The sequence below is a fragment of the Hemiscyllium ocellatum genome, chromosome 13 (assembly GCF_020745735.1).
Source record: "Hemiscyllium ocellatum isolate sHemOce1 chromosome 13, sHemOce1.pat.X.cur, whole genome shotgun sequence".
NCBI lineage: Eukaryota > Metazoa > Chordata > Chondrichthyes > Orectolobiformes > Hemiscylliidae > Hemiscyllium > Hemiscyllium ocellatum.
The window spans coordinates 6,278,512-6,292,331 of NC_083413.1; the positions used below are offsets into that span (position 1 = coordinate 6,278,512).

General features: G+C 40.0%; 1 protein-coding gene across 1 annotated transcript in view; it reads right to left on the bottom strand.

Moving 5' to 3' along the window:
- Positions 1-13,820, bottom strand: part of atr (ATR serine/threonine kinase) — a 91,464-nt gene that overhangs the window by 14,867 nt on the left and 62,777 nt on the right. Inside the window, exons 32-38 of the mRNA XM_060834511.1 lie at positions 12,281-12,458; positions 12,008-12,193; positions 10,891-11,050; positions 7,223-7,405; positions 6,424-6,566; positions 3,363-3,460; positions 3,034-3,272 (exon numbers count right to left, since the gene is read on the bottom strand). Of these exons, the coding sequence (XP_060690494.1) occupies positions 3,034-3,272; positions 3,363-3,460; positions 6,424-6,566; positions 7,223-7,405; positions 10,891-11,050; positions 12,008-12,193; positions 12,281-12,458 (1,187 nt within the window). The remainder of the gene's footprint in view (positions 1-3,033; positions 3,273-3,362; positions 3,461-6,423; positions 6,567-7,222; positions 7,406-10,890; positions 11,051-12,007; positions 12,194-12,280; positions 12,459-13,820) is intronic.

Genomic DNA, 13,820 nt, shown 5'->3' on the forward strand with positions numbered 1-13,820 from the left:
AGTTAGTAAGTTTGCTTATGACACCAAAATTGGAGGTGTAGTGGACAGCAAAAAAGATTACCTCAGATTACAACAGGATCTTGATCAAATGGGCCAATGGGCCGAGAAGTGGCAGATGGAGTTTAATTCAGATAAATGTGAGGTGCTGCATTTTGGGGATGCAAATCTTAGGACTTATACACTTAATGGTAAGGTCCTAGGGAGTGATGCTGAACAAAGAGACCTTGGAGTGCAGGTTCATAGCTCCTTGAAAGTGGAGTCGCAGGTAAATAGGATAGTGAAGAGGGCATTTGGTATACTTTCCTTTATTGTCAAAGTATTGAGTACAGGAGTTGAGAGGTCATGTTGCAGCTGTACAGGACATTGGTTAGGTCACTGTTGGAATATTGCGTGCAATTCTGTCTTGTTCTTATTGGAAAGATGTTGTGAAACTTGAAAGGGTTCAGAAAAGATTTACAAGGATGTTGCCAGGGTTGGAGGATTTGAGCTAGGGGAGAGGCTGAACACCTGGGGCTGTTTTTCCTGAAGCGTCGGAGGCTGAGAGGTGACCTTATAGAGGTTTACAAAATTATGAGGGGCATGGATAGGATAAATAGACAAAGTCTTTTTCCTGGGGTGGGGGGAGTCCAGAACTAGAGGGCATAGGTTGAAGGTGAGAGGGGAAAGATCTATCAGAGACCTAAGGGGCAACGTTTTGACTCAAAGGTGGTACGTGTATGGAATGAGCCGCCAGAGGAAGTGGTGGAGGCTGGTACAATTGCAACCTTTAAAAGGCATTTGGATGGGCATGTGAATAGGAAGGGTTTACAGGGATACGGGCTGGGCGCTGGAGGGTGGGACTAGATTGAGTTGGGATATCTGGTTGGCATGAACAGGTTGGACCGAAGGGTCTGTTTCCATGCTGTACATCTCTATGACTCTATCATCGAATTTTAAAAAAAACTGTCCAGACCTTTTTGGAAATATTTGTGAAATTGTTATCTTTTTATTCATTCATGAAGGCACACTGGCTAGGCCAGCATTTATTGTGCATTCCTAAGTGCCCAAAGCGCAGTTAAGAGTCAACTACATTGCTGTGGATCTGGGGTTACACATAGGCCAGACCAGGTAAGGATGGCAGTTTCCTTCTCTAAAGGACATCAGTGAACCTGACTGGTTTTCTCAACAATGGATTTATAGTTATCATTTGGTCTGTATTGCAGATTTTTACTGAACTCAAATTCCACCATATGCTGTGGTCAGATTTGTATCTGGACATTACCTGAATCTCTGGATTAACTGTCGAGTGATAATACCACTGCGCTGTCAACCCCATAATTTTGTGCAGTTACCCATCTGAGAATAAGTTATTCAAGTTTGTTATAGGAATCCTTATTAAATGTCTTTTGAAAATGCAGCCACGAACTGCATTACCCTTTTCTGCTACCTCGTCAAAAACACTGTCTGTTTTGGTACCCTTATGTAGGAGAAGTGTGAATGCACTAGATATAGTTCAGAGGTTTACTGGATACCTTGAATGAACAGTTTGTTTTACAATTAAAGATTGGACAAGCTGGACTTATTTCCATTAGACTTTAGAAGTTTGAGGGGTGACTATATTGGAGTGTATTAGATCATGAATCGTCTTGAGAAGGTAGACAAAGAAGAGGTTGTTTCATTAGATTAGATTACTTACAGTGTGGAAACAGGCCCTTCGGCCCAACAAGTCCACCCATTCCCCTACATTTACCCCTTTTACCTAACACTACGGGCAATTTAGCATGGCCAATTCACCTGACCTGCACATCTTTGGACTGTGGGAGGAAACTGGAGCACCTGGAGGAAACCCACGCAGACACGGGGAGAATGTGCAAACTCCACACAGTCAGTCGCCTGCGTCGGGAATTGAACCCGGGTCTCTGGCGCTGTGAGGCAGCAGTGCTAACTACTGTGCCACCGTGCCGCCCACGTGTTTCCTCCGTTTGGTCAGACAGAACTGGGGAACATTGGTTTAAAATTACGGGGTCATTCTTTCACGACAGAGTGAAGGAGAATTTGTTTTCCCCCTGTGAGCTGTCTATGCCTTTCAAACACACTGCTTCAGAAGGTGGTACAGATGAGGCCATGGAATTCTTTTAAGGCATGGATGGACAAATTCTTGCTAGGCATTGCAATCATTGGCAAAAATGAGAATTCAAAACAAACAGATCAAGGTTTTACTGAATGATGCACTAGACCAGAGGGGCCAAACGGTCAACTTCTGCTCTTTTGTTTTGCTTTTATTTATGCTTATGAACATGATTTGTCTTTAACAATCTGTGCTGGCTTTATTTACTTAAGCTACACTTGTCCAACTAACTGTTAACTTTGTCAGAGGTTACATTGTTTTAATAAAGCTTTCCCAAAATCGAAGTTAAACTGACTAGCTTGAATTTTTTGAGTTTATCTTTGCAAAGGCATCATAATTGTAATTTTCCTCTGATTCACTCTGTAACAAGGGAGGATTAACCAGTACCTCTGCAACTGTCTACGTTACTTCCCTCAGTATTCTGACTTGTATCCCAAACAGTCCTGGTAACATATCATTTTTAAGTATAAATAGCTTTTTACCATCTTGTCTTTACTAATTTTCAGCCTTGAACAACATTAAAACAGTTAGTTGAATTTTATAGCACTAATTTTCAGAGCTGTTATTCAGTCCATCAGATCCGCTGGTAATAAAACTTCAGATGTGGGTCCTCTTGTACTTTCTCGTGCTATCAACTTCACCTTTATTTTTATTGAGATGTAAGCTTTGCTCGCTAGGTCAGTATTTATTTCCCGTTCTGAATTACCTTTGAGAATGTGATGATGAGCTGCCTCCTTGAATGTACACTCACAGTGCTGTTAGGAAGGAAGCTCCAGCTATTTACCTGGAGACAGGAAAGGAACACATCTATGCTACTTAACTGAAGCACTCCATGTGACAGTGAATCCTATATCCTTCCCTTTCTCTGATTATAAATGACACTATTCATTTGGAAGCTATACCTTGAAATACTATCATCCAATTACCTTGCAAACAGCTGTCATCATCCACATAGCCTGCTGAGGATAAGCTAGGAAAACCTTAACAATAATGCCCTTCAGACGAGCAAACACATCATCATGGAAATGGCATATCCGTGAAATCAGCTGTGAAAATGCAGTCAGAAACTGGTAGGGAGCCAAGTGGTTCGTGTGATCCTCTATCACCTTGTTAATCTTTTCAAGATCTGTTCTCATGGCAATACGATCAGCAATACGTCCAGATGCTGTACAGAAAACGATTTTTGATCAAACTTAAAAAATTATGAAAATATTTGCTGTGAAAATGCAGACAATATAAATTCAAGTATTCTGACCTTTTTCCAACTCGTAGGCTTTTGCTCCATAATCAAGCCACAGTGATAACATTCGAGGCATAGACTGGTAAATGAACTGATTTCCAAACCGCAGTGAACTGTCATTTAATATTTGAAAACACAACAAACATTACATAAATATAGCATTAACTAAACAACTTTATATACCAAGTCACTATGTATATTTCAATTTTTGAACACTACCATAATAACGTAAACATATCTAGAGGTCAGGTAGGTAAAAACAAGGATGGCAAATGCTGGAAACCAGAGTCTAGATTAGACTGGTGCTGGAAAAGCACAGCAGGTCAGGCAGCATTCGAGGAGCAGGAAAATCGAAGTTTCGAGCAAAAGCCCTTCATCAAGAATAAAGGCAGAGAGCCTGAAGCGTGGAGAGATAAGCGAGAGGAGGGTGGAGGCAGGGAGAAAGTAGCATAGAGTACAATAGGTGAGTGGGGGAGGGGATGAAGGTTATAGGTCAAAATATAACCTATTTTGTGACCTTGGTCATCTGTACATTCATTCTGTTGGACAAACAGGAACTTCTATTGAGGAATACAATTTAGCTTGTTGAACACAAACGTAGGAGTTCACAATGTTCAGTCCCTATTTTTAAGTGTTTGCTTGACTCATTTGGTCACACACTCATTGAATCAGCAGTTTGAAAATGTAAATCACTCTCCAGGAGTTGAGCATAAACCAAGGTTCTCGTTTAGATGAACAGAATGATGCTTTAGGACTTTTTTTCTTGAAAAGCAGCAAAGACAATTACCCACTGTAACTGTCAATACTCCCAGCTCAATCTCAATGTCAAAAGACTAATTGCTCAGTACTTGTTTGTTGTTTATTGGACCTTGCTATTTGGTTAAATTGTTTACTTACAAAATAACTACATCTCAATAGCAAATTGACCATTGTACATCATGACATAAATAATGAAATATTTTTTTTTCTTCTTCAAAAATTGGTCCATTTCAGGATTGAAAGAACTTGCAATCTTACAGAATATATAAAAATTATTGAAGGAGGAGAAAAAAGTGAAAAAGAAATCTTATACATTGTAAAAGAGGGAACTTTTTCTCATTGTTCCATAGGGAATATTTATTGCATAGAATTCATGAAAGAAGTTATTAAAATTAAAATAATAAAATATCATTAGTTTTAATTTACTATGACAAGCTATTAAAGTTAATTGAAATTACAAAGCAAGATCAGGCACAAACAATGCAGTTTATTTCTCAGACTTGAGAAACATGGAGATTCAGTGCTGAGCTCAAAAAAAAGGAGCAATTTATTTTTAAAAGAACTTGTATATTCTGCTGTGGAAATGAAATCTTCCAATGAGGATTTAGGTCAAACTAGCTTATAAACAAGGTAAAAACAATGACTGCAGATGCTGGTAACCAGATTCTGGATTAGAGTGGTGCTGGAAAAGCACAGCAGTTCAGGCAGCATCCGAGGAGCAGTACAATCGACGTTTCGGGCAAAAAGCCCTTCATCAGGAATACAGGCAGAGAGCCTGCAGCGTGGAGAGATAAGCTCGAGGAGGGTGGGGTGTGGAGAAAGTAGCATAGAGTACAATGGGTGAGTGGGGGAGGGGATGAAGGCGATAGGTCGGGGGAAGGGTGGAGTGGATAGGTGGAAAAGAAGATAGGCAGGTAGGACAAGTCATAGGAAGGAAGCAAATGTGGCTGTGGTAGCGAGTTTGTTTCAGGACATGGTTAAAGAGCTTCAGGGCAGAGGAAATGACCTGGGAGTTGCAGTGGGAGAGGGACTCCCTGAGATTCTTGTAGAGACAGGAGAAAAACTTCTTCAAGGCAAGCATCCTTGCAAGAGGATTCTTAAACAAACCTTCTTAGGTTCAGAAGATATGTGCACCAACTTTTCAAGTCAATCTTTCTTGAAATATTTAAATTAGAACAATGTAGCCCTCCTGATGCTAGAGGACTTTCACTATTTTAGTATTGTTTCAGAATCACTGTGGTATCATCATAAATATGTGTTGCCTCAAATATTTAATAGAGAGTACGCGAGAGGGAGAAAGAGAGAGAGAGAGAAAGAAAGAAAGAAAGTGTGAGAGAGAGAAACGAGAGAAAGAAAGCAAGAGAGATCGAGAGAAAAAGCGAGAGAGCGAGAGCAAGAAATTGAGAGAGCGAGAGCGAAAGCGAGAAAGCGAGAGAGAGAAAAAAAGCGAGAGAAAGCGAGAGAGAGAGAAAGCGAGAGAGAGAGAAAGCGAGAGAGAGAGAAAGCGAGAGAGAGAGAAAGCGAGAAAAAAGGAGAAAGAGAGAGAGAGACAGACAGACAGACAGAGTGTTTTACTGGGACAGGGTGTTGGTTGGGAGTGGAAGGATGACTGCTCTCTAAAAGTGGATTGGTTACACAAATATTATAACGAGACTGCATGCCTTACTATTCCTTGATTTTGAACAACTCCCAAGAGCCAGCTTTTCTAGATTCGATTAGATTCCCTACAGTGTGGAAACAGGCCATTTGGCCCAACAAGTGCACACCGCACCGACCCTCCAAAGAGTAACCCACCCAGACCCATTTCCATCTGACTAATGCTCCTCATACTACGGGCAATCTAGTATGGTTGGTTTTCCAAAAACCGTACTTCTGGGCTTCTGGATCCAAGAGACGTTAGCTCCAGCAGTGCCTACACCTCATGAATTAATGAAGAATATTTACTAGTAACACCCAGTGCTAGAATTGAGATTAACATGTCTCTAAGGTACACAAATGGAAAAAAAAATCCCATTTCACGCATTACTCATTTGATACTGAATTCTCAAAACCAAATACTTTAACTCACATTCTCCATTTGTTTATGAAGAACATACTATAATTAATTATCCATAGTACATGGAGAACCTGACGAATCTATGCCTCTGTTGGAGAGAGAGAATGGTTATATAGCTTGAGGCCACCATCTCATCAATCGTGGGACCAGGTTAAAGGGCAGGCCTCCATGATCTTTTACAAAATATATGGGGATTGAACCAACACTCTGCACCGCACAACAGCCAACCGAGCAGAATCTTCACTTAAATCAGACACCTACGTGCCAAAATGAAGGACAATGTAGCGAATCAAATCTCCCTGCTTCTCTATCTTGTTATCAGTTACCATTGGCATCAATTTGTCATAGTATTTTGCCAAGTAAAAATGTCCATCTTCCCAATCCGGTAACAAAGTCGTTACTTCCTGCAAACATGGAAATTGATTTGTCAAACTGAAGGATGAACCAAGAAAATAATTAAGCGTTCTTTTAAAAAAACCCTGCAAACTATCAATCATAAAATAACTGAAAACAAAAGCATACTAAAGCTGTCACATATTCAATCTTTATGAAATGGAATAATGATGTCATCAGAACCAATGAAATTTTTCAGAATTAAATCAATGCTTGACAGTTCTGCTTATTTTGAGATGCTGACAATTTTAATTGTTAAAATTATATATATATGTCTTAAATATACAATGAAATTTGAAATATTAAGTCCACGCCTCCAATATTAAGCTCATATTTTATATCAAACACCACGGTTTAACATTAGGTATCCACCAATATAGCGCTCGACAAAGATGAATTCTTTCGCCAGTCTCTGCAGTGAGCTGTGCGGGGGAGGGGGTCTCCATTTGTATTTCTTATGTATGGAAAAAAATATATCCTAATATTTCAGCAGAGATTGGAGATTTGTTGTTTGAGGAGGGGCAAATAAAAAACAAACAGTCACATTTATTTTTAATTTTAAGAGAAATGAAAATTCTTTTGGAGGACTTTCACTAGATTGGTAATAATTGGAATTAATTCAGTTTCAGAATCATTGGGATATGAACAAAAATTGTAATTCAGTTACCTTATATTTTTTCATAACTGCATTGCTTTCAAAATTCGCTGTCTCTTCCATAAAACGTCCAACCAACAGCACAGCTTTCCCCTTTATTAAGCAGCTTTTATCATCATTAATTTCAGCTTCTGTATCTCCAAAACACAACTCAACACCTTTCTGCAGGACGATCAACGCTTGGTGAACATCCCCCTACAAATAAATTCAATGTAATTTCATTACACAGTATTAAATAATTAATTATAATCAAGAGGAATTAGTTTATTCAATGTGAACTTCAATTTTCTTTCGATACTGAGAGATCAACATGTTGTTCTTTCACCAACAGATCCTACACTTCACTCTTATCCTGATTTAAAGATTAAACTGACTCTGTAGCAATAATGCAAAGCAACTACCGAGCAAGCATGAATATTCAGCACAGAACTGATTTTGCGGAGCGGAAACCAACTGTTACTTTAGGTGAACTGAGAATCACTGTTGTGAAATTCTTTATGTTACAGTTTGAGATCTTCTAGTAAGATTAGTCCTAGAGATATACAGCACATCCAACTCATCCAGAACAACCAGATATCCTATTGCAAATCTAGTCCCATTTGCCAGCATTTGGCCATATCCCTCTAAACCCTGTCTATTCAAACACCCATCCAGATGCCTTTTAAATGTTGTAATTGTACCAGCCTCCACCACTTCCTCTGGCAGCTCATTCCATACATGTACCACCCTCTGTGTGAAAAGGTTGTCCCTCAGATCCCTTTCAAATATTTCCCCTCTCACCATAAGCCTGTGTCCCCTAGTCTTGGACTCCCCCAACCCAGAGAAAAGACCGTAGCTATTTACCCTATCCATGACTCTCATGACTTTATAAACATCTACTTAGGTCACTCTTCAACCTCTGACACTCCAGGGAAAATAATCCCAGTTTATTCAGCTTCTCCCTATAGCTCAAATCCTCTAAACCTGGCCACATGCATGTAAATCTTTTCCGAACCTTTTCAAGTTTTGCAACATCCTTCCTATAACAGGGAGACCAGAAATGCAAGCAGTATTCCAAAAGTGGCCTAACCAATGTCCTATACAGCCGCAACATGACCTCCCAACTCCTGTACTAAATGCACTGACCAATAAAGGCAAGCATACTAAATGCTTTCTTCACTATCTAGTGTACGTGCAACTCCACTTTCAGGGAGCTATGAACCTGCACTCCAAGGTCTCTTTGTTCAACAACAGTCCTTAGGACCTTATCATTAAGTATCTAAGATCTTCGAGTAAAAAATGAAGTCTGCAGATGCTGGAGATCACAGCTGAAAATGTGTTGCTGGTTAAAGCACAGCAGGTTAGGCAGCATCCAAGGAACAGGAAATTCGACGTTTCGGGCATAAGCCTGATGAAGGGCTTATGCCCCAAACGTCGAATTTTCTGTTCCTTGGATGATGCCTGACCTGCTGTGCTTTAACCAGCAACACATTTTCACCAGTATCTAAGATCTGCCCGGATTTGCCTTTCCAAAATACAGCATCTCACATTTCTCTAAATTAAACTCCATCTGCCATTCCTTTTCCGATTGGCCCGTCTCATCAAGATCCCGCTGTACTCGGAGGTAACTTTCTTCACTGCCCACTATACCTCCAATTTTAGTGTCATCTCCAAACTTACTAAATATACATCCAATGTTCACATCCAAATCATTTGTATAAATGGCATAAATCAGTGAACCCAGAACTGCTCCTTGCGACACACTGCTAGTCATAGGCCTCTAGTCAGAAAAGTAACCCTCCAACTGGTGTTCAATAAGAACTGCAGGATGTTTTTAATGGAAAGTGAAATCTGAATAAATCCTTGCAGATTTAAAGAAATAGTTTAATGACTACCAACTACAGCAGTCATTCTGTTTTGTACTCATAAGAGAACATTTGTAAAATTACAGTCACGAAGTCAGGAAATACATCTGCAAAGTTACACTTGTGACCACTCACTGGTTTAGTGCACTGTAAATCGAGTCCTGCTACTTCCAGAATTTAAACACTTCATAAAGTACACAAAGTTCCTAAAATTACCGGATTTTTCAAACTCATTGATAGAAAGCATGGACCAGGTTTTTGAACTGAACAAGAATCACTATTTATTATAAGTAATTAGACTCTAGCTACTGGCAGTTATAAACTAATAGCAAAAACAGCCCTAATTAAAACTCTAATCCTCTTTGAAACTCTCTCTCTCTCTCTCTCTCTCTCTCACACACACACACACACACACACACACGGTGAAGAGGTTATGGGTTGAGTGGAAAAATGGGAAAAACAGTTCTGTCATCTTTGTTTCCAAGGTTCTGTTTTTGAGACTATCCTTATGACCCATCTGCTTGCCAGCACATTCAGTCGTCTTTCTTCAAATGCTTCCACTGATTGGCAAGAGATAAAGGATGGCCAGTTTACTCAAAAAAAGTACCTGACTCATCATTTAAAAGTAATCACATACAGAACTGTTGTAGGAAAGGTAAACTGGTTTTCCTCAGGTTCACAGTGAGTTTTGACTGCAGAGAACAGAGTGTCCACTCCTGAGCTCGGGATGAACACTTCTATCTCACTGTAATTTATCCTCAGTTCCAAGCCGTTCCAATCAAATAGTTTTTGGCAGGCAAGAGTCTCTGTAATTGATAACTCGTCACTAACCCATCGATCAACCAACTTCTTTGGCAGCAAAACTGCAACTGCACACCCCTTTCATTACCCAACAAAACTTGATCAAACAGTTGTTTAGGCTGGCATGGGGGTCAGATTACTTGATTTGTGAAACTACAGGCACTCTATCAAATACTGGGTTTAAAACAGCTCTCTCTCATTTCGATCCAAAGTTTTTAAAAGCAATTTTTATAAAATGGCCCTTATACATTTTAATGCAGACTCCATTTTGAAAATGGGATGTGTTAACACTGAGTTAACAAGTGTTAACATCTACCTCCCGTCTAACTTTACACTTCACTTGAGATTATGAAAACTGCACATATTACGTATCACTACTTACAAAAATGAAAAATGTATTTGCCATTTGTGAGTTTAACAAAAAGCAAAAGCAAATGACACCTGATTTTAGTCCAACAGGTTAATTTGAAATTGCAAGCATTCAAAGATCAGCTACTTCCTCAGGCCTGAGGAAAGAGCTGAGCTACGAAAGCGTAAAATTTCAAATGAGCCTGTTAGCCTATAACCTGATGTCATTTGCTTTTTGACCTTGTCCATTCCACTCCAACTCCGGCATCTCCACATCATAAATATATCAATCAACAATCTAAGAAATCACTTGCCCTAGCTGTAGCTCAGAATGAGCTACAATATATAGAAAAGGGCGAAAAACAGGACTGCAACAGAACGATCAACCCTCAACTTCCAAGAGAATTTCAACATTGCTGAGTTGAGGCAGTTGCAAAAGCAGCTGACTTTAGGCGTTAAATTTGTAATTAGATTATGAAAAAACTAGTGTGTGATCTCAATTTATATAATTCACAAAGAAGGCCTAACTATCGACTCATCACCAGTATCTTTTTTTTCCTGGAATAAGCTGAGATAATTAGTGGTTACTGATGCCTGCAAACATCTGAATGCAACTTGCATTAGACTTCCCTTACATCCCTAAAGTAAAACTTGCAAGTGGTGTCACTTTGTTAATATTAGACATACCTTGGACCAAAGCCACTTTGCTCTTTCAATGTAAAGCTCAGGTAATTTGGATTCGCCTGCATTTAAGAGAGCATTGTACGCAGTTTGGTGATGACCTGCTTTCCTGGCAACTCTGGCACTCTGCAGCCAGCATTCTCCAACCAGCTCACTGTAGTCTGTCCTATTTACAATCACAGATTAAAATAAATACTTTTTAAAAAGAATTAGAAAATATAATAGTTTTAGCATCTCTTAAAAATAACTTCAAATTCTTACAAGTCCATACAAAAGGAAACCGTTTGCCTTAGCTACATAACCCATTTCCAGGCCTCTGTTAACACAAATAAACACAAAATGCAGGAGAAAACCACAGGTCTGACAGCATCTGTGGAGAGATCAGTGTTGATGTTTTGAGTTGGGTGTGATCCTGCTTCAGAACCAAAGGCAGTCTGAAGAGGAGACATCTGGATCAGTGGTGCTGGAAGAGCACAGCAGTTCAGGCAGCATCCAATGAGCAGCGAAATCGACGTTTCGGGCAAAAGCCTGATTATTCCTGATGAAGGGCTTTTGACCGAAACGTCGATTTCGCTGCTCGTTGGATGCTGCCTGAATTGCTGTGCTCTTCCAGCACCACTGATCCAGAATCTGGTTTCCAGGACCTGCAGTCATCGTTTTTACCTTGAAGAGGAGACATACCAGGTCCAAATCTCACTCCATAGATGCTTCCAAGCCTGCTGAATTTCTCCAGCATTCTCTGTGTTTGTTTCAGACTCCAGCATCCATCGTATTTTGCACTTATTCTCAATTAATACAACTCAAGTTAATTGAGATCTTCCAATAGCATTGACAGCGGAGATTGTAGAAACACTTGGTTGAGTCCAGGAACACATGTATGGCCTCCCAGGAATTTCAGGATTAATTTCACATTTGGTTTTACATGTTTGCTCAGCCTGAAGCACTATTTAGAAATAATCTAACCATAACATTGGAAGATACAAATATATATTGTTGTAATATGCAATATCTAGACTTTAGAAAGACTTTCCTAACTTAGCAAATCATCACCAAATTGTAAATGCACCATTTCTAGACTAAGTAGTTCTCTATATAAAATTATAAACAAGATATATCAACATACGTTTTATTGACATGGAGCAGTGCTCTGCGGAGAGCCAAGACGGGCTCCTTAGCCCGAAAAGAATTCTGAGTCATTTCTAGCCGAGCCTGCCAGTTGAGAGGATGTTCTTGTTTTTTATGATGTTTCCCAGATTCCTGGTTAAGCAATCCTCTGACACTGTGCTCCAGCTCACACAACATATGCAATCTGGGTCAAGGAAAATTACTCAAAATTAGAATTGTATAATATGGTTGGAGCAAAAATATCTAAAAGTGTGGTTAATCCTAATAGTACCTGACGATGTACTCATAACCTCGCTGATAGGACCCTCGTTCAAAACTTGCTGCAGAGAGAGGCACAATCTGTTCTGCTCGGGTAACCTGCAATTGTTCATAGAAACGCTCTGCGTTGCTCTGTTTAGCAACGAGCAACAGTTGTCCAAGTCTCACGCTCCAAGAACAGGATTTCCCCTCTAAAAGAAAATTATTACAGCTGATCTTACACAAAGTCAAAAGACATATTTCACTTACAGTTATCGTTAGAGGTTGCCAGTCACACATTTTTGTACTTTGCACAATTACTACCAAAGGCAGTATTTAAATTTAAAAGGCACTAATGTTCGAGTTGAGAACAATTTGGATCTGAATTATATTCCGTTTCCTAGGATAGACCAGAAGGGTCCAGAGCAGAGCAGGGGCTGTCGGGAGGATGTGCAAATGGACCATAGCACGGTGGCACAGGGAACCATCCAAGATGGGTAGAAAAGAGAAGTGTAGTTGAAATCAGGGATAATATAGCCAGGGAAATAGACACTATGGCCAGGATCAAGAGTCCCAAAGGCTGTGTTGCCTGCTTGATGCCTGGGTTCAGGATATCTTATTTGGGCTGCAGAGGAATCTGGAGTGGAAGGGGAATGATATAGTTGTCATGGTCCACATAGGTACCAACAATATGGTCAGAAAGAGGAAAGGCGTTCTGCAAAGGGAATGAGCAGCTAGGGGCCAAACTAAAGCAGAACCCAAAGGTGGTAATTTCTGGATTACTTCCTGAGCCATGAGCTAATTGACACAGGGTCAACAAGATTAAAGAGCTGAATGTGTGGCTCAAACACTGGTGTGGGTGAAACCAGTTTGAATTCATGGGACATTGGCACCAACACTGGGGAAGTAGGGGGCTGATCCAATGGGATGGGCTCCACCAGAGAACAGAGTCCTGGTGAACTGCATAACTAGGGCTATAAATAGTGGTGGGGTGGGTTCAGTTGCATGGAAAATTATGGAAAAGGTTTAAGCGGGGAGAGGACTCAGCAGAGGTTATTAAAGTTTCCAAACCAAGTAATAGGTCGGAGAGTATGGAAACAATAAGAAATATAACTTCAGGCACAGCAGGTAAGAAAATAACTGTAAGAAGAAGCCCAATTAATGGAGGGCTGAGGGTGTTGTACTTAAATCCATGCAGTTCACGAAACAAGGTCAATGAGCTCGTAGTGCAGACTGAAATTGGCAAGTACGATGGCTAGAGAGGGACAGGGTTACCTTGTTAGTAAGAATTGAAATGAAATTAATAACAAGAAAAGATAGAGTCAAGAGGCATAGAATCTGAGAGGTGGGGTTGAGCAACTGCAAAGGAAAAAATACCCTGATGGGAGTTATGTACAAGTCTCATAGCAGCAGTCAGGATGTGGGGCAGAAAATTAATGAGGAGCTAGAAAGGGCAGATAAGAAAGGCACTCTTTCAATAATCACGGAGAAGGGGCTTCAATATGTAGATGGAATGGAAAAACGGATTGGTAGCAGATCCCAAGAAAAGGAATTTATGGAACGTCTGAATTTTT